We start from the raw sequence: 25,310 nt of genomic DNA, 5'->3' as shown, positions 1-25,310 counted from the left end.
AAATACTCTTTTAAATATCATTAATACTGAATTAACAGCTGTTTTTGATTGGATACAGGCCAATAAATTGTCCCTTAACGTTGATAAAACTAATTTTATGCTATTCAGCAACTCGGTGTCCACTTTACCCGGTCGTATACTTATAAATAATAAAAACATCTCCCAGGTTGATTCTACCAAATTTTTAGGTATATATATCGACAGTAAGCTAACATGGCGGGTACAGATTGATTCCTTATCTAAATTATTATCTCGTAACACTGGTGTGATAAACAAACTGAAACACTTTGTACCCTTTCATGTGTTGCGTATACTTTATTCTGCTCTAATCTTGCCCTACATCAATTACTGTATTCTAACATGGGGCAATAGCTCCAAAACCCTCTTGGAAAAAATTAACATTGTCCAAAAGCGTGTCATAAGAATAATCAATAACGCTGGATTTCGTGCTCAAACAAACAATCTTTTTTATAATTGCAAAATCTTGAAACTATCTGATTTATATTTGTACAATCTTGGTATATTTATGTTCGAACTTAAGAATGACAATTTACCAGATGCCTTTGCGCCATTATTTCAACGCAATTTCATTTTACATTCCCATTCAACTAGACAAGCTAATCATTACCACCTCCCACAAACCCGAACCGTTTTTGCAAATAGCACTTTTACAACAACAGGACCCAAATTCTGGAACAGCCTAGATAACGAACTGGTTGATAGCCCCTCTCTCAATTGTTTCAAACACAAGCTTAAGTTATACCTCTTAGAGAGGTACAATGCTGGATCGTACTGATGACTGCAAATAATAATAATATTAATAATAATTATTATAATTATAATTATGTTTTTCTATTCTTTCTTTATTATACTCTATTATTTATCCCTTGACTCCCCCCTCCATCTTTTGGTCGTTTTCCAATTTCATTTTATCTTACTATTGTTATTCTTTTTCTACTTCATCATTTTCTGGTTACTTGATGCCTTTCGATATATTTTGTGTAAAACATTCAATGTAATAAATATGTATTCCTTTTTCACATTTGTTCGCCCAAAGTAACAACTTATATTTTCTCCCAATGGGAGCCTAATTTTCGACAAGCTCTGCTTTTTATTTAGGCTCCTCACTTTTTTTACATTTTGTAGTGTACCTTATGTTTAAGTACTTATGTTAGATATTTAATTTGATCTTTGATACACTATGTTTACGAATACATTTGTTATGTATATTATGTTATTTGTTTTAAAAGTGGAATCAATAAATGAATGAAAAAAAATGAATGAACTTACATTGATAAACCCTAAATGACAATTCCTCCTCAATATAAAGTTGAATTGAATAAAATGAGAAAAATCCAACAAGCATAACACTGAAAGTTTCATCAAATCGGATGGAGAATTAGAATGTAATATTTTAAAGTCTCGCTTACTTTCACCAAAAAAAATTATATGCACATCCTGTTCGGTATGCAAATGAGCAGACTGATGACGTCACCCATTCACCATCAAGGGTGTACACTTGCACCAAATACGGTGCATATATGAACCTTTTAGGGAGCAAACACATTTTGCTTTAGGGTAAAACGTTCGATATAGGGGGCGCCGAATTTATGTTCGACGGGGGGGGGGGGGGAGGGGGGGGCGCCCAGTTGATAATTAAAGTTCGACATATCGGAGCGGAATTGGTGTTCTAACTAGGGGCGCATAATTGATGTTCGACATAGGGGCGCCAATTTGATGTTTGTCCTTGGGCGCCAATTCATGTTCAACCTTGGGGCGCTAATTTGATGTTTGTTCTGGGTTCCAAAAATAAATGTTAGACCGGGGGTGCTACATTATCCTGAAACAAGGGCGCAAAATTAATGCCCTACGGGGGGAGGGGGGGGGGGCGAAATTAATCTGAAATGAAGGGGCCCCAAACTGACCTTAATTTTGTTTGTGCAAAATCGATGTTTGACCGGGGCAACAGATTAATATTTCACATGAGTTTAGCTCTCCAATCAAATGCATAGTTAGATGGCCATTCTGGCGCCCGTTGCAGAAAGAGTTGCAATCAAACGCAACTCTAAAAATCATGCGCAACTTGATTTTTAACCAATCAACAACGCGCAATTTAGACTTGCGATTGATTGTTTGACTTGTGTTTAAACGCAACTCTTTCTGCAACGGACCCCTGGTCATGATTACCACATTTCTTAAGGCCACCGCACACCTTACGACCCGACCAGTCGCCGACTGGCTTGCGACTGAGTGAGGGGAGATGTGACGTCACAGCGCATGTCAGCTTCAGAGTCGCAGACCGGTCAGAGACAAGTCGCAAGGAAAATCGGAAGGATTTGACATGTCGAATCCTTATGACTGGATCGCAAGCTCAATCCAAATTCCAGCCAATCAGACAGCAGAGTTGCACGACGCGTATGTGATAAACAACGCGCATACGCAGTAGTAAACGCATTCTCTTTGTTGTTATGCCAAAAAGCAAAAAGCGCATGCGTGAGTCGCAAATCGGATCGCAAGGTGTGCGGTGTCGTGGCTTATGACTGCCTTGCGATTCATCTCCCCTCTCTCAGTCGCAAGCCAGTCGCCGACCAGTCGGGTCGTAAAGCCCCTTTCACAATTGACGTACGACCACTTGCGACCTTTTGGTCGTGCGACAGGCTGCAACAGGCATCAATCGCCAGTCATCTCATAATATCGCAAAGAGGCTTTCACAGTTGCAACAGCTGTCGTACAACAAAAACAACCAGTAAAACCCGTTGCACGAGTAAGTCGCTTATGATCCTATTGTGCTCGTGCGATCACATGCGAGTGTTGCACGAGGGATTGCGAGGAGAACGGTCGCACACAACGGTAGTGCAATGTTGTAAGCCGTTGCGATCGGTCTTGCAACAGTCTTATGGCCCATCATATTATCGCACCCAGTCGCAAGACAGGTCTCTGTACATGTAGGTCGCTAGCACATGTGCAAGTGTTTTACGACCTCCAGTCGAGTAAATGCGACTACTTAGTTGTGCCACCTCTCGCACCAAGTCGTGCAACGTTGAACAACACTCCCACGATGATCGCCCGACCGATGGTACGACCCCGGATACGAGCTGATGCGAGTGAATCGGTCGTATTTGATCGCGTTCGGATTTTGAACATGTTCAAAGTTCAGATGTGACCAGTCACGACCACCTCGAGTTCGTGCGACCGTCTACAACGACTGCGAGTGCTCGCAAGTCACCAAGAGATCGATCGTGCAACAGCAGGAAAAAACTGTTGCAGGCGGTCGTAAACTGGTCGGATGTCAATTGTGAAAGGGGCTGTACGGTCGCATACATGCGAATGCAACGGTAGTGGAACGTTGTAAGCCGTAATTTCGATCGGTCTTGCAACAGTCTTATATTATCGCAACCAGTCGCAAGACTGGTCTCTGTAGGTATCTAGCGCATGTGCAAGTGTTGTACGACCTCCAGTCGCATAAATGCGACTATACGTAGTTGTGTCACCTCTCGCACCAAGTCGTACAACGTTGAACAACACTCACACGATGATCGCCCGACCGATGGTACGACCTGATGCGAGTAAATCAATCGTATTTGATCGCGTTTGGATTTTGAACATGTTCAAATTCAGATGCCACCAGTCACGACCACCTCCGACCACCTCAAATTCGTGCGTTCGTCTACAACCACTGCGAGTGCTCGCAAGACACCAAGAGATCGATCGTGCAACAACAAGAAAAAACTGTTGCAGGCGGTCGTAAACAGGTCGTACGTCAATTGTGAAAGGGGCTTAAGGTGTGCGGTGGCCTTTAGAAAGTCTAAATCTTAGGTCAATTTTTTTTTCATCTAGTTCTACTCGCATCAATTGGTCCTATTCGGTCCTATTCATGGTTAGATAACTGCTTAGAATGTCCAACTGTGGGTCGCCTATCAATTGCTTGAATAGATACTCATACTGTTCATATTTACAAAAGTGCTTAGAACGTCCATTTTTGGGTCGAAAAATGAAAAACTTTTATTTAAAGCTTCGAGCTCGCATCAATTAGTTCGATGCTATCCTGTTCATGATTACATAAAGTGTTCATGGTGTCCAATGGTTAAGGCTCAAATATCAACAATTTTCAGCTCGTGCCTCGCGCTTGCATCAATTGCTTTACAGTTCGATGACCAATCTTGTTCATGACTACAAAATGTGCTTAGAATGGCCAGTTTTGTGTCGGAATATAAAAAATTTAGCTTACGCTTCGCGCTAGCATAAGATCATGATCACCAAAAGTGCTTAGCGTGTCCAAATTTGAGATCAGATTATTTTTTTTTCAGCACGCGCTTTGCCCTTGCGTCAATTGTTACCTAAATTGATACCTATCATATGCATGGATAAAAATATGTTTAGAATGTCCAACTTTAGGTTGGAATATCAAAAATGTTAAGCTTAAGGTCGGAATATAAACATTTTTAAGCTCACGCTTTGCAGTCGCATACAATTATTTGTTAGACACTCATCCTATTCATGATTAACAAGAGTTCGTGGAATGTACAAATTTGAGATCAGAATATATATATATTTTTTTCAGCTTTGCGCTCGCTTCAATTGTTTAGATTGATACCTAGCATATTCATGGATACAAGATAGGCTTAGAATGTCCAACTTTAGGTCGGAATATCAAAAATGGTAAGCTTTTATGGGCAAAATATCAAAAACTTTCTGCTCACCCTTCGCGCTCGCCTAAATTTATAGTGAGATGACCATCTTGTTGACGATTACAGAAGATGCTTGGAATATACAAAATGTATGTAAGAATATCACGCCTTTTTCAGCTCGCCATTCGCGCTCGCACTATTGTTCATATACCCATCCTATTCATGGTTAAAAAATGTGCTTAGAATGTCCAGCTTTTGGTCGGAATATCAAAATTAAAAATTATTTATAGATACCAATTTTTTCATATTCGCCAAGAGTGCTTAGAATGTCCAAATTTTAGGTCAGAATATCAAAATTTTTCATCTCGCGTTTCGCGCTCGCATTAATTGTTTAGATAGCTACTCATACTGCATTTAAGGTACTTATGTTTACTTGGCTGGGGGTGCCGTTTTTCGGAAAGTTCACAGGGGCGCCAAAACTGCAAAATCCTGCATACGCGCTAGTATACGCTAGATATCCAACTATAAGAGTATTATTACCATGATTAGGATAGACATGTGGATAACCAAAGAAATAATGGCTGCAAAGAAATAATGGAACAGCTTTCTAGAAATTAACGTATTCTCTCTATTTTCTGAACTATTGCTATTCAAATTTGCCACAGTGGTATCGTCATATTCAAGATTGGCTGCTCCACCATGCCCAAGCCTGTCATCCGCATGATTTGAGTCGCGATTAGCAATTCTCAAGAGGAGACGACCTGTGAAATGGGTAGTATAAAAACAAAAATAAACAATTATGTTATCATCTGTCATCGGAAAACGTGAAATATGTTATTGCTTTATTCTCTATTATATTTTGGATCAAAAATTTATCCTCCGGTCATTGGCTAAAAGAGCTTCACGTGATTATGTGTATTTTCAACTATTTTGGAATGTTGGCAGCTAGGGATACTATTTGAGAAAATTATGTCATTTTTGTGACGTCATTTCCCCAAATAGTAAAACTATTTGGGGAAATGACGTCACGGCGCCATACGCCTGATGCGCGTGATATCAAAATCACCAACATTCAGCGGGGTATACGAGAGCTCGAGTGCTTACCATGGGCGATACTCGCGACGTCGCGGCTACGTTTTTAGACTACAGTTTCTGCTTTGACCTTTTTCAGACATTTTCATTGACTATTAAAACTTGGATTTCATTAAAATTGGATATGATTTTTAAAAAGACCATAAGACCATGAGAGTGACAAGAGGGTATAAAAGGTAAGCCATTATTCTGTTTTTTCCTTTTGTTAAAATTTTTGATCCAAAATATAAAACAAATATACTCTGCCATAATTTCGAGTTTCTGGTTAAAACTATGGGCCTCGGTGCCTCCAATAGTACCATTCACTTCGGGGCTGCGCCCCTCAGTGAATAGTTCTATTCTGGAGTCACCTCTTGCCCATAGTTTTAACCAGAAACTCTCAAGGCAAAGTATATTTGTATACTATGGTTACATAACGGCCAGTCGTAAACAGCCGTTCTAACATTTTATGTACCAGCTATATATAGGTGGTTTGAATAAAAATGCATAAAACGGCTGTTTTCGACTCGGCGTACGGCGGCCGTAGAGCAAATGTGACCAAGGTATAAGAAAACGTTGTTTGCATTAACGGCAAATACTAAGTTTTAGGGCATATTATAATTTGAAAAGTACCTACCAATCATTATCGTGTAGGAGATAAGGACCACTAATAGGACTTCCATTATCAGTATTGTCCATAGCAACCACAATCCTGGACTTCTGCATCTGAAGTTGGAATCTGTACAGCAAAAGTAGACGTAATAGCTTAAAACATGTTTGGATTGTCATTATATATGTATTTCTATTGCGATTTTTACTCTACTTCGCAAGAGCATGAAGAAGCATAGGCGGCGGAAACGGGGGGGGGGGGGGGGGCGGGGGGGGGACGTGTCCCCCCTTAATTTGAGGTGAGGGGGACGGTCCCCCTATATTTTTTATTGATAACGTTTTTTTTTTGCTTGTCAATTTTGTTTCCTGCGCCCCTCCTAAATTAACGTGCACCCCGCTTGAAATGTTTGTGGTCCCCCTCAAAATTTAGGTTGATGACCTTTTTTTTATTTTGGGGGGGGGGGGGGTGCTTGTCAAATTTTTTACCTGTGTCCATCCCACACTTTCAGGTGGACCCCCTTATTTTTTTGGTTTCCGCCGCCAATGTGAAAAAGTAAAATTAAAAACTACAAAAAAGGTACATTTCCACTCTGCAATGTATTTCACTTTACGGAAAATAGGACTGGTATTTTGTCTACTAAAACAGCCATAAGCAACTCTTACTGACACACCTAAAACTGGATTTCAAATTCAGGCAGAGATCAAATATTCCGCATTATATGTGCCGAAAGTTACTTTAAATTACAGACCTAAGGTATAATTAACATACACGAACAATTTTTTCGGAAATGAAATTTCAGTTTTACTTGTTTTGTTATACTTATTAGTGTTTTGCAAAACAGCTAATTTATTTTTTTATTATGTTTCTTTTTTAAATGATGCATTTAATGATTTAAATCGAATCTACTTATCACATGTTAAACGTGGATAAATGCACATTAATTTGATCATTTTTTTCTAAGGGCATCTTAGACTCTGTTTTATCGAATAATAGTAGGCTATAATTACCAGTATTATTCTTATCCACGCAATCTTCTTCCCCATCTCGCTCACTGATGTCACCATAATCAACGATTCGTAAAGAAGACTTGCTCTTAAAATTCCTTAATGAGTACAGACATTCTATGGTGGTATCACCATCTACCCTTGAAAAGTATGTCGTCACATTTGTGTTGAACGTGCCGTCATTATTCAGTAGGATTCCTTTACTTCCATTTTCTTCTTTGGATCCAAATACTGGGAAGGTCAGAGGGAAAACGTGTGATATGGAACAAGTCACATTGCAGCCACCAGTTTGGTCAGAATGTCGAGTGTATTCAATGGCAGGTGGTTCTTCGGGTTTAGCTACCAATGATGAAGTGAAATGAAATGAAATGAGCGAACGAATGAATGAATTGTATGTACATTCCCATAGTGCCAAATTAACACGATTTCATGAAGTAAAGTTGAAAATAATTATGTACATCTAATAGGTTGTGGTTATACAGGGACCAATCCAAAATTGGGTTGCAAGTCTCAATCGAAAATTATTGAATTCTAAATCTATTAGATTGAAAATTTCAATCCAACTTTGGATTGGTGCTTGACCCCAATATAGCTCGATATCGGAATTGCTTAAGTATCCATGCACCCTGTCTAAACTTCCACATTAATCGTCATACAAATATCCAGTAATTCCAAATTGGTTGTAATACATTACAAAAACTTTACACGCATCGGCGGACAAACGGTTAGTGAGGTGTGATGTCATATTTTCATTAACATACAGCCGATAAAAAAAAAACCATTACCTGATTACTGACCGTGGATGAAAAAAAATTTGACCGCATTTCCTAACAAGCACACGTCAAAATATTAGCCAATCAGAGAGTATAGAACCGGGGGTCCGTTCATGATCATGCATATGCATTAATAGCTAGCCGCGGTTCTCGGAGCCGGAGCAAAGTTAGCCTCTTGTCGAGGCCCTGGCGATTGCTTCCCGAGCGAAGCGAGGGATTTCCTATTGCGCGAAGCGAATTAGGCCTGGCGCGAGCCAGGGCCTCTTGACATCTGAGCTGAATTATATATTCATGAGGAACGTCTTCCTAATGAATATACATGAGTTGTAATATCACCGGTCACCTAGTAAACCAATGAAATGTCTCGTCCGGGGTTCGGAATACTATAGTAGTCCACTATTCTGCAGGGGATTCAATTAATTGCGGGACACTAAATGGGATATAACCAGCAAAATGCTACAAGCAGTGGTACTACTAAAATTACTACTAGTACTGTCCGTAAAGACCCATCACCGCCCCGAAACTTCCCGGGAGATACTGATCAGCCGCTGGTCTGACTCGAGTCAAGGGGAAACAACTCTACTCCAGCATTCCCTCATTGCACCGCGGAGAACGATAATCGACACATAGTGGAATCGCATGAAAGATAACATTTTTTCCATATCCTGTGGGTAGATTTACAAAAACATTTCGTCCTTTCAGTACAGATTTAATTTTATCGACTTGCAAATCCTTAAATCGGTCAATATTCGGCATTTTAGAGGCATATTCAATGCTCTTTGATATTTCGTCGTCACTTTTCGCCAAGAATCCACGGGTCGCTATAAAGATGAGCTCATGAATATTCAACATGACGTCATAGCAGCACGCGCTCTCATTGGATGATTTTCACCGACCAGTTTTTGGTCGGTATATTGGTAAAAACAATAAATAACAAAAGAAAGTTCGTTCAATTCGGCCCAGATGTCAAGAGGCCCTGTCTCGCGGCGCTCTGCTTCGCTCTCGCCCTTGCTTCGCCATGTTCGCTCGGAAAGCAGCCGACAGGGCCTCGACAAGACTGAGGCTAGAGCAAAGTTTGGTGAGTTTCGGACGAATAAGCCTATTGCATAATGCTGTGTACATATCAGCGCATGCGAAATGGTTCAGCTGGAGAGATGATCTGACCCATGGAATCAATTGCTAGTGATCCACCAATAATCCACATTAGATGCAACATAGATTCGATGGACAATAATGATTTATATCTAAGTCTGAATTCAGTAAGTTTTCCTCACTCAATATGTACTCGATTTGTTTGAAAAACCACTTTCTTATCCATGTCACAATCTACACTTCGCATGTCTCCAGCCAGCTGGAGCCATGATAGTCATGATAGTACAGTCCCTCCGCGAGCTCAGGCAGGCAGGCAGATGGCATGGCATGCTGGTAGCGTATGAAAAAATTTGCACACGAAAAGCAAGATCTATAGGTCCTGTAACACAAAGCTTAGCAATGATTGTAGAACAGTTTTCTACGTTCGATTGTATTGAGTATAATGTACAATCAATCTAGAAAATCGAGTCTATATGATTAATCGTTAACTTTTGTGTTACCGGGCTCTAATGTCGCGTTGTAGAGGTTTGCGAAAGGTGGTTATTACAGAATCAAAGACTACTCTTAGATGATGTTCTAAAATCAATTTTAAATGATGCAATTTGATATCTCTTGGTATTTTATCAAATCATTCTCTCAGAAAGTTAGAGCGGTCCCCAAGTTGGGAAAATGTACTCATTGAACTTCTTCTATGTTACAAAGCATTAATGCTTTTACATCGTATTACCCGAAATTGTAAAAAAAAAGTGAAGAATGGGGAAAAACACGAAATGCACACGAATTAAACGTATTCAAATGAAATTTCCGTCAAATCATGCGATCAGTATCTATTGCAAAATTTAATCAACGAACGGTAAGTGAAGGATAAATATGACTTCCAAAGGATATCAATTTTCGGTTCACCTCTTTGAGTAAATTGCAGCTGAAGGCGAGCGAAGGGTTAATATAACCCACTAAGACGAACTTTGGCAAAAGCGCGATGAGGGACTATGCGCGACAATAAAACACGAACGATAAGCATGATAAACGATTACCGCAGACTAAATAAGAGATGCGAATTCAAACAGGTCGCTAACGATTTTTCAATTCGTCGGGAAATTTCAAACATGTTCAAAATTTCCGCCCGAATTTGAATAATCGCAGCTGTTAGTTCAGAAGGTGTGCGAACCCAAACACGAAGGGTAAATATGATTCACTATCAGTTACCATTGAAAACGATTAATAAAAAATGCCTTTCGCCAGCCATCGCAAGGCATATTTCAGGCAATTCGGTTAGGTGTGAGGGGGCCTTAAAACGGTTGATGTGATGTGAAGCATATGACATAAAATACATGTGTAATTTTGCTTGTTTATATTAAACTATTTTTCAAGAATGGAATGGGATGAAAGTTTGTGGATATAATATTTGTCTTTAGCTTTCTAGTCCCTCCCAAACTAATTTGTAAATCAAGTGCTCAAAGGGCTGTTCTTAAGTGAATTTAATAAAAGCCTCACCGATAAAGCGCACAAGACGCCAAATTTGAATTCTAATGGCTGCGAAACGGCGGGGTTGTCGAGGGATCTAAAGAATCTTACTACACACATGAAATTCCAGGGTTCGATTCCCTGGACGGCACTTAATGTCACAGCTAGAGCTATGACATAAACATATAAATTTATATTACTTCTTTTAGATCATTGAAATTGCTGGATGATTCAGGAAAAAGTGTTAAGTATTTACCATAGATGTGTAATGTAGCGTCATGGGTACAATCTTCAGAACCATCAGCTGGGACAACCAAACACCTGAATAGCTGTTTGTTGTGTTGGGGTGTAAGGTAGTATATCTTCATTGAGAAGTCAGCATTGATATCAAACCCCTTGGTGCTGCCATTCCGTCCAACAGACCACCACGCTACAGCATGTCCATCCTTTTGGAAAACATGTTGGTTACTGCTTAAGTACCACTGAACTCGAAAGGTTAACTCCGGGCAAATAGTACAACCACATGGTATATCTACGCTTCTGTTTAGCTCTGCCGGAAAAGATCTTATTTGAGCATTCGTTCCTGAAAAAAAAAATTATGAATGGAAAAACTTAAGGACTATTGTATACTACTTTTGCCAATTTTAATAAGAAATGCAATGGGAATGCTTGATACTGCCGTTTCCTCTTTTTTTATGTCTCTGTTTGAGTTGGCATATTCAAGTTCAATATAACAATATAATTAATATGCAATCATGTAAAACATTTTCAATAATCCGTATCTTCAATTTGACAAATCACCATGGAAGATATATATGAAATCATATAAAGTAATTTCCCTAATTATTTATTGCAATGACGGACGGGAAACAAGCTGCGATACCATGGTAATAAAAAGAAAAACATATGGTAACCGAAGGGTCACAAGTGACGTGACCATCAGGGAGACTATGGTCATCCCAGAGGCCCGGGAAACAGATACCTAGGTCATTGGTTCCCTACGCAAGATCTGGTAATCGCAGGCTGACCCCGCCGTCGATTCATGGCGTCTGGGCCATCTGAAGGAATAGTGGAACAAGTGGAATGCCTCTGGCGGTCTCACCTGCATCACGCGATTCAATATAGCAGCAGTGCTGACTTTGAAAACTACTATAACTCGCACAAGATGTTCAGTGATACTTGGTTACTCTTATTTCCACGTTTTATGAAATAGACCAATACACTTTACAGAGATATGATGGTAATTCAAACAAATACCCCCAACGTGGCCAAAGTTCATTGACCTTACATGACCTTTGACCTTGATTATGTGACCTGAAACTCGCACAGGATGTTCAGTGATACTTGATTACTCGTATGTCCAAGTTTCACGAGTCAGATCCATAAACTTTCAAAGTTATGATAGTAATTCAACATATACCCCCATTATGGCCAAAGTTCATTGACCTTTGACCTTGGTCATGTGACCTAAAATGCGCACAGGATGTTCAGTGATACTTGATTACTCTTATGTCCAAGTTTTATGAACTAGACCAACATACTTTCAAAGTTATGATGGTAATTCAACAAATATCCCCAATTTGGCCAAAGTTCATTGACCCTAAATGACCTTTGACCTTTATCATGTGACCTGAAACTTACACAGGATGTTTAGTGATACTAGATTACTATCATGTCCAAGCTTCATGAACTAGGTCCATATTTTTTTTTAAGTCATGATGACATTTCAAAAACTTAACCTTAGGTTAAGATTTTGATGTCGATTCCCCCAACATGGTCTAAGTTCATTAACCCTAAATGACCTTTGACCTTAGTCATGTGACATGAAACTCAAGCAGGATGTTCAGTAATACTTGATTAACCTTATGGCCAAGTTTCATGAACTAGATCCATATACTTTCTAAGTTATGCTGTCATTTCAAAAACTTAATCTTCGGTTAAGATTTGGTGTTGACGACGCCGCCGTCGGGAAAGCGGCGCCTATAGTCTCACTCTGCTATGCAGGTGGGACAAAAATGGTTCTATTTAGTTCAGAAATAGAACAGAAGAACGCCTCCCGCAATTGCAACTTTAAACTGGTGGAACCAACGGCTCTTATAAACAGCCTAACAATACATCCATCTTTGCCATCAAGTAATCCCAGCAACCAGTGGCGTAGCTGGGATTTTTTTCCGGGGGGGGGGGGGGGGGGGTCCTTGATTTTTCAAGGGGGGGGGGGCAACATTTTTTTTCTGTGTGTGTGTATAGACTATGTCACAAGGGCAGATCCGACTGGGGGTGGAGCCCGAAATTATCTTCACCTATATTTTCCCCGATCAGTCACTTCTTAACTTTATTCTTATACAGTGCCGGCCGCAGGAAACGTCACGCCCGAGCACGCAAACACCCTAGGGGGCTTTCGCGTCTAACCGAGGGTATTCAAGGGGAGCAGACTAGGGTGTTTAGACGCGCCCGCAGTTTCCTGCGTGCTATATACCCTGATAGCAGAAACTGGTAAAAATGACGTCATAATTACGTCAGTTTAACGACGAGTGTCACGTCATTTTGACGTCGTAACATGACGTCTTATTGACGGGATCTTGCACCCGCGAATAACGTCATTATGACGTCGTATATTGACGTCATTATGACGTCTCCAAGAGTGACTACGACGTCTTAATGACGTCTTTACAACGTTTTCCTGACCAGTATCAAGGGTCAGATTGACGTCGTGTATTGACGTGATTATGACGTCTTCGAGAGTCAACAACGACGTCTTAATGACATCCGTGCAACGTGTTCCTGACCGGTTTTAGACGTCATATTGATGTAATTATGACGTCTTTAAAAGTCATCTACGACGTCTTAATGACAACTTTGCGACGTATTCCTGACGTCTTTATAAGTCAACTACGACGTCTGAATGACGACTTTGCAACATATTGCTGACTAGTAATAGACGTCATATTGACGTCGCATATTGAAATGAATATGACGTCTTTTGGAGTCAACTATGATATCTTAACGTATTCTGACGTGATAATGACCTAAACATTAAATTCTACATGCAATGTACATACACACATCACTTCAAAGACCTTGTCATTGAGGATTATCTATATTTGGTGAATACTGAGGTGGTCTGACAATGTCCAGCATTCCCAGTAACAATATAATGATCCTCCATGCCAGGGCCTTACATAACTTGTCTCGGTCTCAAGAACATGACCCCCCCCCCCGAAAAAGAATATATACAAAAATGGAAAACGAAATCAAATACATGTACACATTTCAATTACGAAATCGTGGCAAATATTCTATTAATAAATAAAAGTTGCATAACATATTACCAGCAAAAAAAAAAAGGAATACAAAATGTTGAAAACTCTAAATAGATTGAAAAAAAAAACACTTTTCTATGAAAATGCAGTTTTAGGGTCAAAGGAATGAAATTACAATGTTTGTTATACCAATACATACAATTGTACATGTATAAATACACATTAATACATAACAGAGGCATAATGATCTCCAAGAATAAAGCTTTTTCGTTGAAATTGTAATTAAATATACCTTCAACTTTAGACAACTATGTAATGTAGGTAAAAATATACTGTATGTAAAAAAAAATACCCGAGTTGGAATAGTTTCAGGATTTATGGAAGCTCGCATTTGGGTGAAAGAATCATACATGTACATTAATTCTTATGAAATGTTTGGGTTGTATTACACTATCACTTAGGGCCAGGGGTAAAAGACAGTAGTTGCAGCAAACAATTATTTCTTCGGAAAGTCTTTAAAATTAAGGTTAATTGTCAAAATATTGTACATAATCTAGATCTGGGCCCTGTCTTACAAAGAGTTACGATTGATCCGATCAATCATAACTCTATGGAAATCCATTAGTGTCATAATTTTTTTCTACGAAAAATTTGCACAATGTCCTTTGTATGCAAAGAGAAGCGCAGCGAATTTTTGAGAAAACAATGAATGCATGAACATACATCATAGCTAGAAAATATTTTGAACAAACATGCTTAATAGATGTTAACGTTGCTGACCGTCCATAGTTGCGATTGATCGGATCAATCATAACTCTTTGTAAGACGGGGCCCTGGTAAATTAATGTAAACTTGTATCTTTGTAAAATCATGAATTTTGATCTTAAAATCAATAATTCTGATGATCACTAACACAGAAAAGCATATGTGGGACAGGACAGTGTATTATGATTGATTTGAAAAATACCTGACATTTGATAGAATTACATGCTTATTTTGTATATTTCTCAGCAATTACACATTTTCTTCCCGAGCTTTTTGGCACACATCTTTTATATATACATACACTTTGCTGGTAATTCTGTTGGATTCTGTTCGAACTCATTTTAAGATAGTTACTACTAGAGGTGCGCTATTAACTTAAGGCAACTATGTAATGTAGGAAAAAATATACTGTATGTAAAAAAAAAAATACCTGAGTTGCAAAGTTTTCAGGATTTATGGAAGCTTGCATTTGGGTGAAAGAATCATGCATCAATAAGTCTGATGAAAATAGTTTGTGGAACTGTTGTATTACACTATCACTTAGAAGGAAAAGACAGTAGTTGCAGCAAACAATTATTTCTTGAGAAAATCTATAAAATCAAAGTTAATTGTCAATATATTGTACATAATCTACATCTGGTACATTAATGTAAACTTGTATCTTTGTAAAATCATGAATTTTTTAACTTAATCGATAATTCTGATGATCGCTGTAAACACAGAAAAGCATATGTGGGACAGTGTATTATAATCGATTCGAAAAATACCTGACATTTGATAGAATTACATGCTTATTTTGCTCATTTCTCAGCAATTACGCATTTTCTTCCCTACATGTAGCTACGTAGGCTTTTTATGTGAGCTGAGAGATTTCATACCAGATTTCCTTTGCTTGATAAAGTTCTTATAATAGTCTGTGTATCAGCATAGCATGTGTTCAGTGTTTTGAACCCACTGGAAATTGTGCATCATATCTTTATGTATGGAAGTCATTTTGCGTCTGCGGTCTCCATGGTTTTTTCAGGATCTATGTGTTGACTAGACCAGTCCCATATTGATATTTTCGTGCTGTGTCACTTTGGAAGGCCGTCTCTAATTGGTTGACTGGTGAGTTGGCAGATGCACAGCCCATCCCACTTTTCAATTATATCATTACGTAATCTCTAACATGTCTAAGATATCCACCAGATCAAGAGGCCCCTTGCACTCGGCTAACGCATGTACACAATCCTCTGCTTCATCATTAACTGGATCTAAACAAAGCCCAGCATACCTAGATTATATTGATATCTAAGTCGTTCAAAGAGCGGTGGCCGTGGCAATGGAACGCGAGAGACAAAAACTCAATGATGACATGGATAAGCGCGAAAATAAATTGCGTGAAATTCTTGATGAAAAGATCACTAGTCTACACGTTCTTGAAATATCTATCGATACTAAATTGAAGCAACTCCGTGATTTTGAAAAATCGGTTTCTGATAACATGACTAACACCATAATGCTTTGTCAAATAGGCTTGACCACATCGAGCAGTACTCCTGTCGCAATAATATCTGTATCCGTATGAGATTGTTCGAAATGTAGCAAAGCAGATTGGTATCGATCTTACTCCATGTGACATTGATCGATCCCATCACCTTTGCAGACCAACTAGCAGTCATGATGTTCAACCCAAAGGATCATACCCCGGCGTGGCCCTGTAATGCCAACTTAGCAGCTCCACCAATCAATGTGAAATTCACTTCATACAGGCCGAAACAAACGATGATGAAAAATAGAGGAAAATGAAAATGCTCAGGAACAGATGACTGGGTGCAGGCAGGCAAGGCAGTTCAGGTGGGATGAAAATTTATTGGCAGGACACCTTCCGTTTCAAATTACAGCATCTGCAAAAATAACAGAAGAGGAGAAACATAAAAACTTTTTCTACATAAACTATTTATTAATCTTCATTAAAAACTAGATGGTTTCAATATTAATTTCCAATTTATTTTAAATGATTAAAAAACGATGTGGAGTTTGTTACATATTTTATACTTCAAATATTAACATGTTAAGTCAAGTCGAGGGGGGGGGGCATGATGCCCTCAAGACCTTTAACCATCTCTGTATAAGGAAGGAAATTTTAGAATCAATTTATTTGACACATAAAAATATTATTTTTTATAATTACAATTTTAATTCATGCCTTTTTTATGTGTTTTAAATGGTTATGGGGTAACCAGGACTGTCAGGACCGAGAATTCGAACTTTGAGGCTGAAATACAGCCATTCCCTATGCCTGATTTGGCTTAAATTCAGGTCAAGGATCAATTAAATATATATTTTGCAAAAAAAATCTGACAAATTTTGAGGTGGAATTAGTTTTCTGGCATCGCGACATCGACCAATGCAAAATTTTATTAGCGCCAATTTACCATCTAAACTTGTCATTGAAATAAGAACGTCCAAACCGATCTAGTACCAGTACTAGCACAATGAATCAATCAGCTATGCATGTGCACCAATTCTGTATTTCTTGCATACGTACGTCACTCGAGTTAAAGTTCATGTCATTGCGTTATATAGCGTGAGAATTGTAAGAAAGTGATCCTTCAAAATTTTTACCTTCCAACAATTAACATTTTTTAAGCCTTTGTATGCGTTTAGAGTACAAAAGCTTACAAATTGGACAAATTAAATGTTTGCCCCAAAATTATTGTGGGAAGGGTGGATTTTCTAGGGAAATCCATCTTAGTGTACAAAGTTCTACAGGCAACAGAGACTTGTCTAGGCTCCGTGAATGAAAATACAATGAAAAAATATCACAGAGTCCTCGAAGTACAGTCAGGACCATTAACAGATTATAAGGTGCCCCGAGTTTGTGCACACCCAAATCTGCGTGATTCTGATAATAGAGATTCCCAATGATCCCCCCCCCCCAAAAAAAAGGCTTTAAATCTGAAATAGCCTTCTAACTTACCTACTGCCCGATGCCTCCTATCATGTAGGGCAGCAACGAAGGATCTCCACTCCTGGCATCCAGCGATTCTGGGCCTTCTTCTGGAAACTCCCCCAGGCCAGGTCATATTCACTGACTTCATCTCCTCCTCAACTCCTCATGTGTGACACCGAGACAGGTGGTTTTGTGTCTCCCTCTCTTTCTCCTGAAATGTCAAACAGAATACAGATCTATTCATTAAAAATCTTACTCAAAATGGTGCTTTTGGTAGAAAAATAATGAATATAGGGCATTTCATGTGACGGCCTTAACCCTTATTAAACTGGGGGGGGGGGGGGGGGGGTCAATTTGACCCCCCCCTCAACAAATTTCATCACTACGCTGTCGCGCAAAAAATTTTGATCGCGCCGCTCACTGACTTTTTACTTTCAAGTCTCGCGCAAATTTTGAGACCAAATTTGTGACGCCCGGGTACGCGGTTACGACATTACGCAACATTATGTAAGTGCATGTCGGACCCAAAATTGCTCATAAACATGATTTCATGTACAAATCCAATGCAAATTGTGTATTTAGCCAAAATTCATAAATTTATCATTATTTTTACTTTTACTGATTAAACTTAATTAATTTTGCCTTGTTTATGATAAGAATTAAGTCTAGAACGATTTCCATCGAAAATACAATAAAAAACAAAATGTAAAAAAACAAAGAAATACATGATTTAAAAAAAAAAAAATACATAAGAAATCGGTCTTGGTATATACCCAGTTGTTGTGTGTCCAGACAGGTTGTGTGTCCGGACGATCAATTTTAGAAAGTCATTTGGAAAAAATTACAATCGAAGTTTCATCAAATTTTAGTACAAAATTTTAGAAAATATTATAGAGAACAAAATAGAAGATGATTACTAAGATTAATGATTACAACTATTGAATTCATATTTTTAGTGTAATCTTAAGACAAAAAAGAAGGCTTCAAAAATATAAAGTGTCCGGACACCCGATCCTACCAGATTTTTTTTCATTCACAATTGTTAGGAATGCTATAAAGAATATTTTCACCCAAAAAATAGCATTCTAGGAGCTTTATTTAGTGAATCAGAGCAAAAAGTATGATTTCATGAATAAATTAGCATAATTAATTCATATAAAATAAAAAAATATGAATTCAGTGAAATTTACCAATGCAACTACGGTACGTAGATTACGTCATTCTCTACCATCATGCAAATTTTCGTTGTGATCGTGCAATCCACGGCCGAGATCTTATAAGGGGGGGGGGGGCAATAATACCCCCCCCCCGGGAATGACAAGAATCAAAATACCCCGGTAGATTTAGGATTTAAAAAATTGTCAGTACGGTATATCATCGAAGATCTACATAGTACATGTACAAAGATGTAGGCCTAGATCTGGTACAGTTACATAAACTGAACTTTGTGAAATCTTGAAATCTACGCTGAAAAATGTTCAAACTGAAGATCACCAACACAGATAAGAGCACATGGGACAGTTATTATTGCTCTGATTAATGTCGGCCCGACGCTTGCCTTGGCTCGAGTTGATCCGAATCCTGTGCTTTTTTGCTTATTTCGCAGCAATTACACAATTTCTTCCAGAATCCTTTGGCACATACCGTATATTATTTATAAATATAGACAGACACTTTGGTGGTCATTTCATTGGATTCTGTACGAACTCATTTTGATATCGTTACCACAACACTGTGTCTGTGCAGACTTGGGCCCTGAGCCCACCAGCGCAGCCTGTCCTATTCAGCATGCCGGCGCTCGGGGCAGCCACCCCGGGCCGGCCGAGCAGTGTCAGTGCACGAAATCTAACGCCAAAGGCAAGCCGCGCTCCGAAAAGAAAATCTTAGAAGATGGTTATCTAACTTACTGTTTGGTCTCCTGCGAATGCCTTCGAAGTCGTTATCCAAATCTGAACCGTGTTCTTAAAGTAGTAGAACTATTATTAACGGCCATCTTCGTCGCACTTAATTCTCGATCCAAAATTAGGCTGCAACATTTAACGGCGAAAAACGGGCGCATTCCTTTTTCAAATTAAATGGTTGCGACTAGACTGCGCCAGTTGCATGCATTGCAGCGCGCATGCGCAGGCTCGACGCCCGGCGGCGAATTAATTCTGCGGATCATGAATTTTTTATAGGGGGTGAGCCCGGGGGGCGTGCATGGGGGGGGGGGTGAGCTAACTAGATAGGGGGTTTGCATGACACCGGGGCATGACACCACTTGCGAAAAAAAAGTTTTAGAATAGATACAAACTTCTTTGACATATAAAGCTTCCTCTTGTTTGGTTTGGTTGGCAACCAGTTAAGAAATGATTATTTTTGCCACTGCTTTTGAAACTTTTTTTCTTTGAAGAATTATATACTTTACCTAAAATAAAAAAAATTCTGTACTATTTTTTTTTAGTTTTACTTTTCCTTTTATAAGTAGAAATAGCCTTGCTAACATGGCAAGGTTGAAAAAATGGCAAAATAGTATGTGGCTTTGAAATTAAACTTGTAAATTTCCTCGTCGTTGATTGGTAAAATTTGATGTCATAATCACGTCGTAATGTGGTCACATGAAAACGAAAATTTCTTTGTCGTTGTTTGGTAAATAAATGATGTCATAATCACGTCATAATGTGGTCATATAAAAATGCAAATTCATTTGTTGCAGATTGGTCGATAAATGACGTCGTAATCACGTAATAATCTGGTCATATAAGAAAGCAAATTTACTTGTCGTAAATTGGTCAGTAAATGACGTCGTAATCACGTCATAATCTGGTCATATAAGCGAGCAAATTTACTTGTCGTAAATTGGTCAGTAAAGTCGTCAAAATGACGTCGTAAGAACGTCATAAATACGACGACATGACGAGTATTACCACTTTACGATCAGTTAATGACGTCATTACGACCGTGTCTGCTATCAGGGTATTATTGGCCGTGCCCGCACTTATCCTCGGGTACCCTAGGGTACGTACATTGCATTATGTTTACATGTGCATGTACTTTGGTTATCTTGTGATAGACCATTATGTTTTTAAACTAGCGTGATCGGAATCTATTGTAGATTATTATTTTTTTTTTATGTTATTTTTTTTCTTTTTTTTTTAAAATTCTGTTTTCCCTTTTAATTCTTTTCCCTTATTCCCTATTTCCCTTTCTTCCTTCATGTTTTCTTCTGTCTTTGTTTCTTTCAAATAATGAAGGAATTATTTTTCTTTCTTTCTTTCTCTTTTCCTCCATTTTTCTTACTTTTCTCTTTTCTCTCCTTATGTTTTTTCTTTCACACATTTATTCATCTTCCCTTCCTTTATTTTAATTCTTTCTTTCTTTATTTATTACAAGTAATGACGGAAACCGTTCTCTCTTTTATTCAAACTTTTTTCCTTTTAATTTTTCCTTATTTATTTCTTTCCTCTCAATTCATTTCTTGTTTCCTCATTATTTGTTTCTTTTCTTTCTTCCGCTCACCATCCCTTCCCCTTTCTTAATATATTTTGTTAACAAGTCTAACATTGTGTAGCCTTTTTGTTAATTTTTTGGCCTGGCTCGGTCGATCCGATGGTACATAGTGCTTTGTCGATTGTCCCGTATTTAATTTTGTGAAATCTGGTCACCCTGGCTGGAACATCGAATTTATTGTTTTTCATTTACCGCAATGAATCTAATCAATTAATCTAATTTGATGCATTAGGTAAACTTTTTTCCTTACGCCTTACGTGGGAGGCATACATGTATCATACAAACTTGTTTAGAAAAAATAGGACACAATTGTGATTTAATGTCATGGAGATCAATTCTCTATCTTTTGGGATATTTTTTTTCCATACGTACCCATTCCTCTCCCTTCAGCGTAAACTATACACCCAATCCCATCTCCTTATTATGAACAGTGTAAGAACTAGAAAACATTTGAAACATTCTTCCTTGAGTTTAACGGGGTGCACAGGGTGGAATCAGGAAAGAAGAAAGAAAGGCATATCAACCAAAAAATAATTAAAATAGATAAAAGGCATTAATAAGCAGACTTTATTTTTTTGATAAAATTCAAAATGTCAAAATTGACAAGTTATTAACAGAGTGAATGTTAACAAACATTAATGACAAACTTAAAATAAAACAGAATTATGAATATCAAGGGCATTTGCGAATTCTCATTATGTTAAAACAAACGTGCGGTCAATATTGGGATCGTCAATTCGTTGACATGGTTGATAAAACCCTAATAAAGGGAATGAAAGGTACGTGAAAACGAATACTAGTATGACCAAGATCATACAAAGTAGACTTGCAAAAAGCAAACACCAGCAAAACTGGTTGTGCTCATCGATTTGTTATTTGGTTCTTTTGTTATTGTCAACAGTCTGGTAGAGTCTTGCTCCCCGCCCACACAATTGATCTCCTTTGATCACATCCGCTTCCCAATTTATGACAGGATGTTCATAGAAATGAGGGGGGGGGGATTAATTTGTTGATGCGCTAACAACAATAAATGAGGATGTTCTTTTCATTTCGGTTCAAATCGGGTCTCTAAAACCCTCACCCTATAAAAAATATAAATTTACCTAAATGTAATAGATGTAACAGATTTATCTTTTTGCTAAAACATCTGATTACATTACCTGCTCTCTATTGCGGTTTTTAAGTTACATTGGTAGATATTCGAATTGGGAAGAGATGAAAGTGGTGGAAATAATAAAGGAGAAGAAGGAAGAGGAGGATGAGAAAAATGAAGAGGGGTTCCAGCTTCATAGTGAGAACAACGCATATATTTCGCGCAATTTTATACAAAATTATAGATGGGATTAAAACGAATATTAATATCCCTGATACACCTACATGATAATAAAAACACGAATAATTGACGTCGAAGTAAAGATTAAACTATCATATTTACGAACTGCGGTTTTATATTGATAGATTTGTCGGACATCAATTAAAGTTATAAACATTTTTTATTTATTTATTTTATTTCAGTAAAGCAAGATTTTCCTTCGAAATATATTTTGTTATATGAATTGGAAATGATAAAACCAAGTCACAACTTGGTATAATACAGAATTCAGTGTTATATGGCAGCTAAAAATAATAATACATGGCATTTGTAAAGCGCACTTTCCATCTTGATTGGATGCTCAATGCGCTTCAGAGCAAAGCAGCAAAAGCTATTTACATAATGTAACTATTTAAAAAAATTCTAGCACATTTAGCTTCAATGTTTAAACACATACCCAAGTAAAAGTATGTTTTCGAAAGCTACTATGACGTAGTGTGTGGAATGGGTACTTAACGAGTTAATTATCACTTGCCGACAAAGCAAGAATGGAGCTATACAAACCATTCATTTCTTTTGTTAAGAGTTTTGGTGGGTGCTCACGCAAACGCTAACTATCAAACCTAACAATTCTTTTCGGGGAACAACTGAATTAGTCAAGCCAAGTTAAAGAATGAAAGCCCCGTCCCGGTTCACCTCTATATAGTCGAAAATCCTTTTAATCATCACGTGTAAGCATTACTGAGTAAAACAAGTTTCATAACTAAGTACCGCAGAACTATATGGTATCCATATTTCCATGAAACAATAAGCCCCCTCTATTTTCACTTTCTCCCCTTTCCCCTTCTTTTCTTCGCTCCCTTCTGCTTCTCTCACTTTTTCTATTTTCCTTCTCATTTTCCCTCCATCCCTTCCTATTTGCCTTTTTCTTTCATTTTTCTTTCTTCTTTCTTGAATGAGCGGATGTTAATTCGGAACAAGTTTTTAATTGATGCAACGAGAGCAGGAAATTGTGAGCAAGGTGAGAGAAAATAATTACAAGATTGAGCGCAAGAATGTTCAATACTTGTCATCAGCGTAAAAATGGGCAGATGCGAGTTACTAACGTATTTTCTGATATAAAAAACTGGACAATTTCCCATATTTTTCTTCCCGCTTTCTCTCTTTTCCTCTACCATTTCTTTAGTCCCACTTCTATTGTCCCCTGTACTTCTTACCTTTTCCTGCACCCTTCCTTCTCTTCCCTCCTTCGCTTTTTTACTCCATTTTATTATGTCTCCCTTCTTCATTTTATTTAATTTCCCCCTCCTTATCATTCTCTCTTTCTCATTCTGTCCTTCCTTTTCTTCCTTTGACTCTTCTTATCCCCTTCGATTTTCAATCTATTTTCCTTTCTGTCTCACCTTCCCTTTTTTATCCCCTCTGTTTTCTTCTCGATTTTCACCTTTTCCTTATTTCTTTTCTTTACCCCCTCTCCCTCTTTATCCTCTTCGCCCCCCCCTCTATTTTCTCTTTCTCCCCTTTCCCCTTCTCTCACAATTTCTATTTCTCTTATCTCTTTCCTTCTTGTCTTCAATCCATCCCTTCATATTCGCCTTTTCTTTCATTTTTATTTTCTTCTTCTCCCTTTTATCTGCATCTCGTAGATCCGCGACTGAAAGGCATGTCAGGGTATATAAAAAAAGGATGACCATGCAGGGAAAGAATAGTAAACAGTTATAGGACGACCTCCGGAATGTAGGGTCAACATCGACAAATACCTGCTCCTTTGTCAGAAACTCATTTACGATCACGACTAACCATGTCAGTGAATGAAATAACGGACACCACGGGAAGAATATTATTATATAGGAAAGGACCATTTACGCTGGTGCCAGTGTGTAATCGAACACAATAAGTAATTCGGTGAAAAAGCCTAAAATCCCAGTTATCAACCCAAAACTTTGTAATTTTCATAACAGATTTTATCCACGATAAATAATCGAAAACTTATGCTTGATATGAGATAAAAATCACATGCAGTCCTCTTCTTTCGACCAAGAATGCACGGCCGAACATCCTACGGAAACACCCTAGGATAGACGCGGGACTACCCTCGGGCGCTCCCCTAGGGCACTCATGTCCTAGGGGAGCGGACGCGGGCGTCTTCCCTCGTCCGCTCCCCTCAAATGTCCGCTACGGGCTACCGCGTTCGCCCTAGGGGGCACTGTGACGTTTCCCGCGGCCGGCACTGTAAAACAACGTAAATATTAAATAATCTCATAAACCCTATATAAAAAGCGCGAGTGCGAAGCGCGAGCGATTTTTTTTTCTTTCATTTTTTTCGTCATTAAAATTGAACATTCTGGGCACTGTTTGTGATCCTGAACAAGACGCAGATGTAACAAGATAATTACTGCAAACGCGAAGCTCGAGCAGATATTTTCAATAAACGTTCTAACATGAGAGGAAACAGACTGTTTACAGCTACCCACGAATACGGTACTTATTTCAATAATGGGAGCGCGAAGCGCGAGCTAAAACTTTTTGACATGTCGACCTAAAGAATTGACATTCTAAGCACTATTTGTAATTATAAATGGGATATGTATGCATAGGCGGATCCAAGGGGGGGGGGGGGGGCGAAAAGAAAGAAAAAAATAAAAAAAGAGAAAAGAGAGGAGAAAAAAGAAGGGGAAACACAAAAAGAGGAAGCCGAGTAAATAAAATAAGATGAAGGGAAGACTGGGAAAATAATTTTTAAAATCTTTCATGTCACTATAAAAAACATTTCGCTCGCGCTTCGCACTCGCATTGCTTGTTAGGTGATTTACATATCAATATGGAGCTTGAAATGTCAAAATTTGAAGTCAACATAGAAAACATATTTTAGCTCGGAAATCGAACTTTCGTTATTTTGTTGGATTT

General features: G+C 38.3%; 1 protein-coding gene and 1 long non-coding RNA gene across 2 annotated transcripts; both read right to left on the bottom strand.

Moving 5' to 3' along the window:
- Nucleotides 1–3,830: 3,830 nt before the first annotated feature.
- LOC135155027 (uncharacterized) lies at nucleotides 3,831–11,119 on the bottom strand. The gene is made up of 4 exons (XM_064103371.1): nucleotides 10,899–11,119; nucleotides 7,317–7,652; nucleotides 6,337–6,438; nucleotides 3,831–5,389 (listed from the first exon to the last, which is right to left on the bottom strand). The coding sequence occupies exons 1-4, from the start codon at nucleotides 11,008–11,010 to the stop codon at nucleotides 5,151–5,153; spliced, it is 789 nt and encodes a 262-aa protein (XP_063959441.1). The 5' UTR covers nucleotides 11,011–11,119; the 3' UTR covers nucleotides 3,831–5,150.
- Nucleotides 11,120–12,993: 1,874 nt separating this feature from the next.
- On the bottom strand, nucleotides 12,994–19,683 carry LOC135155026 (uncharacterized). The gene is made up of 3 exons (XR_010294363.1): nucleotides 19,510–19,683; nucleotides 17,630–17,813; nucleotides 12,994–16,553 (listed from the first exon to the last, which is right to left on the bottom strand). It is a non-coding gene; the product is annotated as an uncharacterized LOC135155026 (long non-coding RNA).
- Between the last annotated feature and the right edge of the window lie 5,627 nt (nucleotides 19,684–25,310).

Source organism: Lytechinus pictus, chromosome 8 (genome assembly GCF_037042905.1).
Source record: "Lytechinus pictus isolate F3 Inbred chromosome 8, Lp3.0, whole genome shotgun sequence".
Taxonomy (NCBI): domain Eukaryota; kingdom Metazoa; phylum Echinodermata; class Echinoidea; order Temnopleuroida; family Toxopneustidae; genus Lytechinus; species Lytechinus pictus.
The sequence above is the reverse complement of the archived record's forward strand: the minus strand, read 5'-3'. Positions and strand labels throughout refer to the sequence as shown.

What these genes read in the sequence shown, in the direction of transcription:
- LOC135155027 (XM_064103371.1), bottom strand. Translation starts at nt 11,010, where the DNA reads ATGAAGATATACTACCTTACACCCCAACACAACAAACAGCTATTCAGG. An exon ending in CGCTACATTACACATCTATG is followed by an intron (nt 7,653 to 10,898) that starts GTAAATACTTAA and finishes CATCATTGGTAG; the next exon opens with CTAAACCCGAAGAACCACCT. An exon ending in CTCCTACACGATAATGATTG is followed by an intron (nt 5,390 to 6,336) that starts GTAGGTACTTTT and finishes CCCATTTCACAG; the next exon opens with GTCGTCTCCTCTTGAGAATT.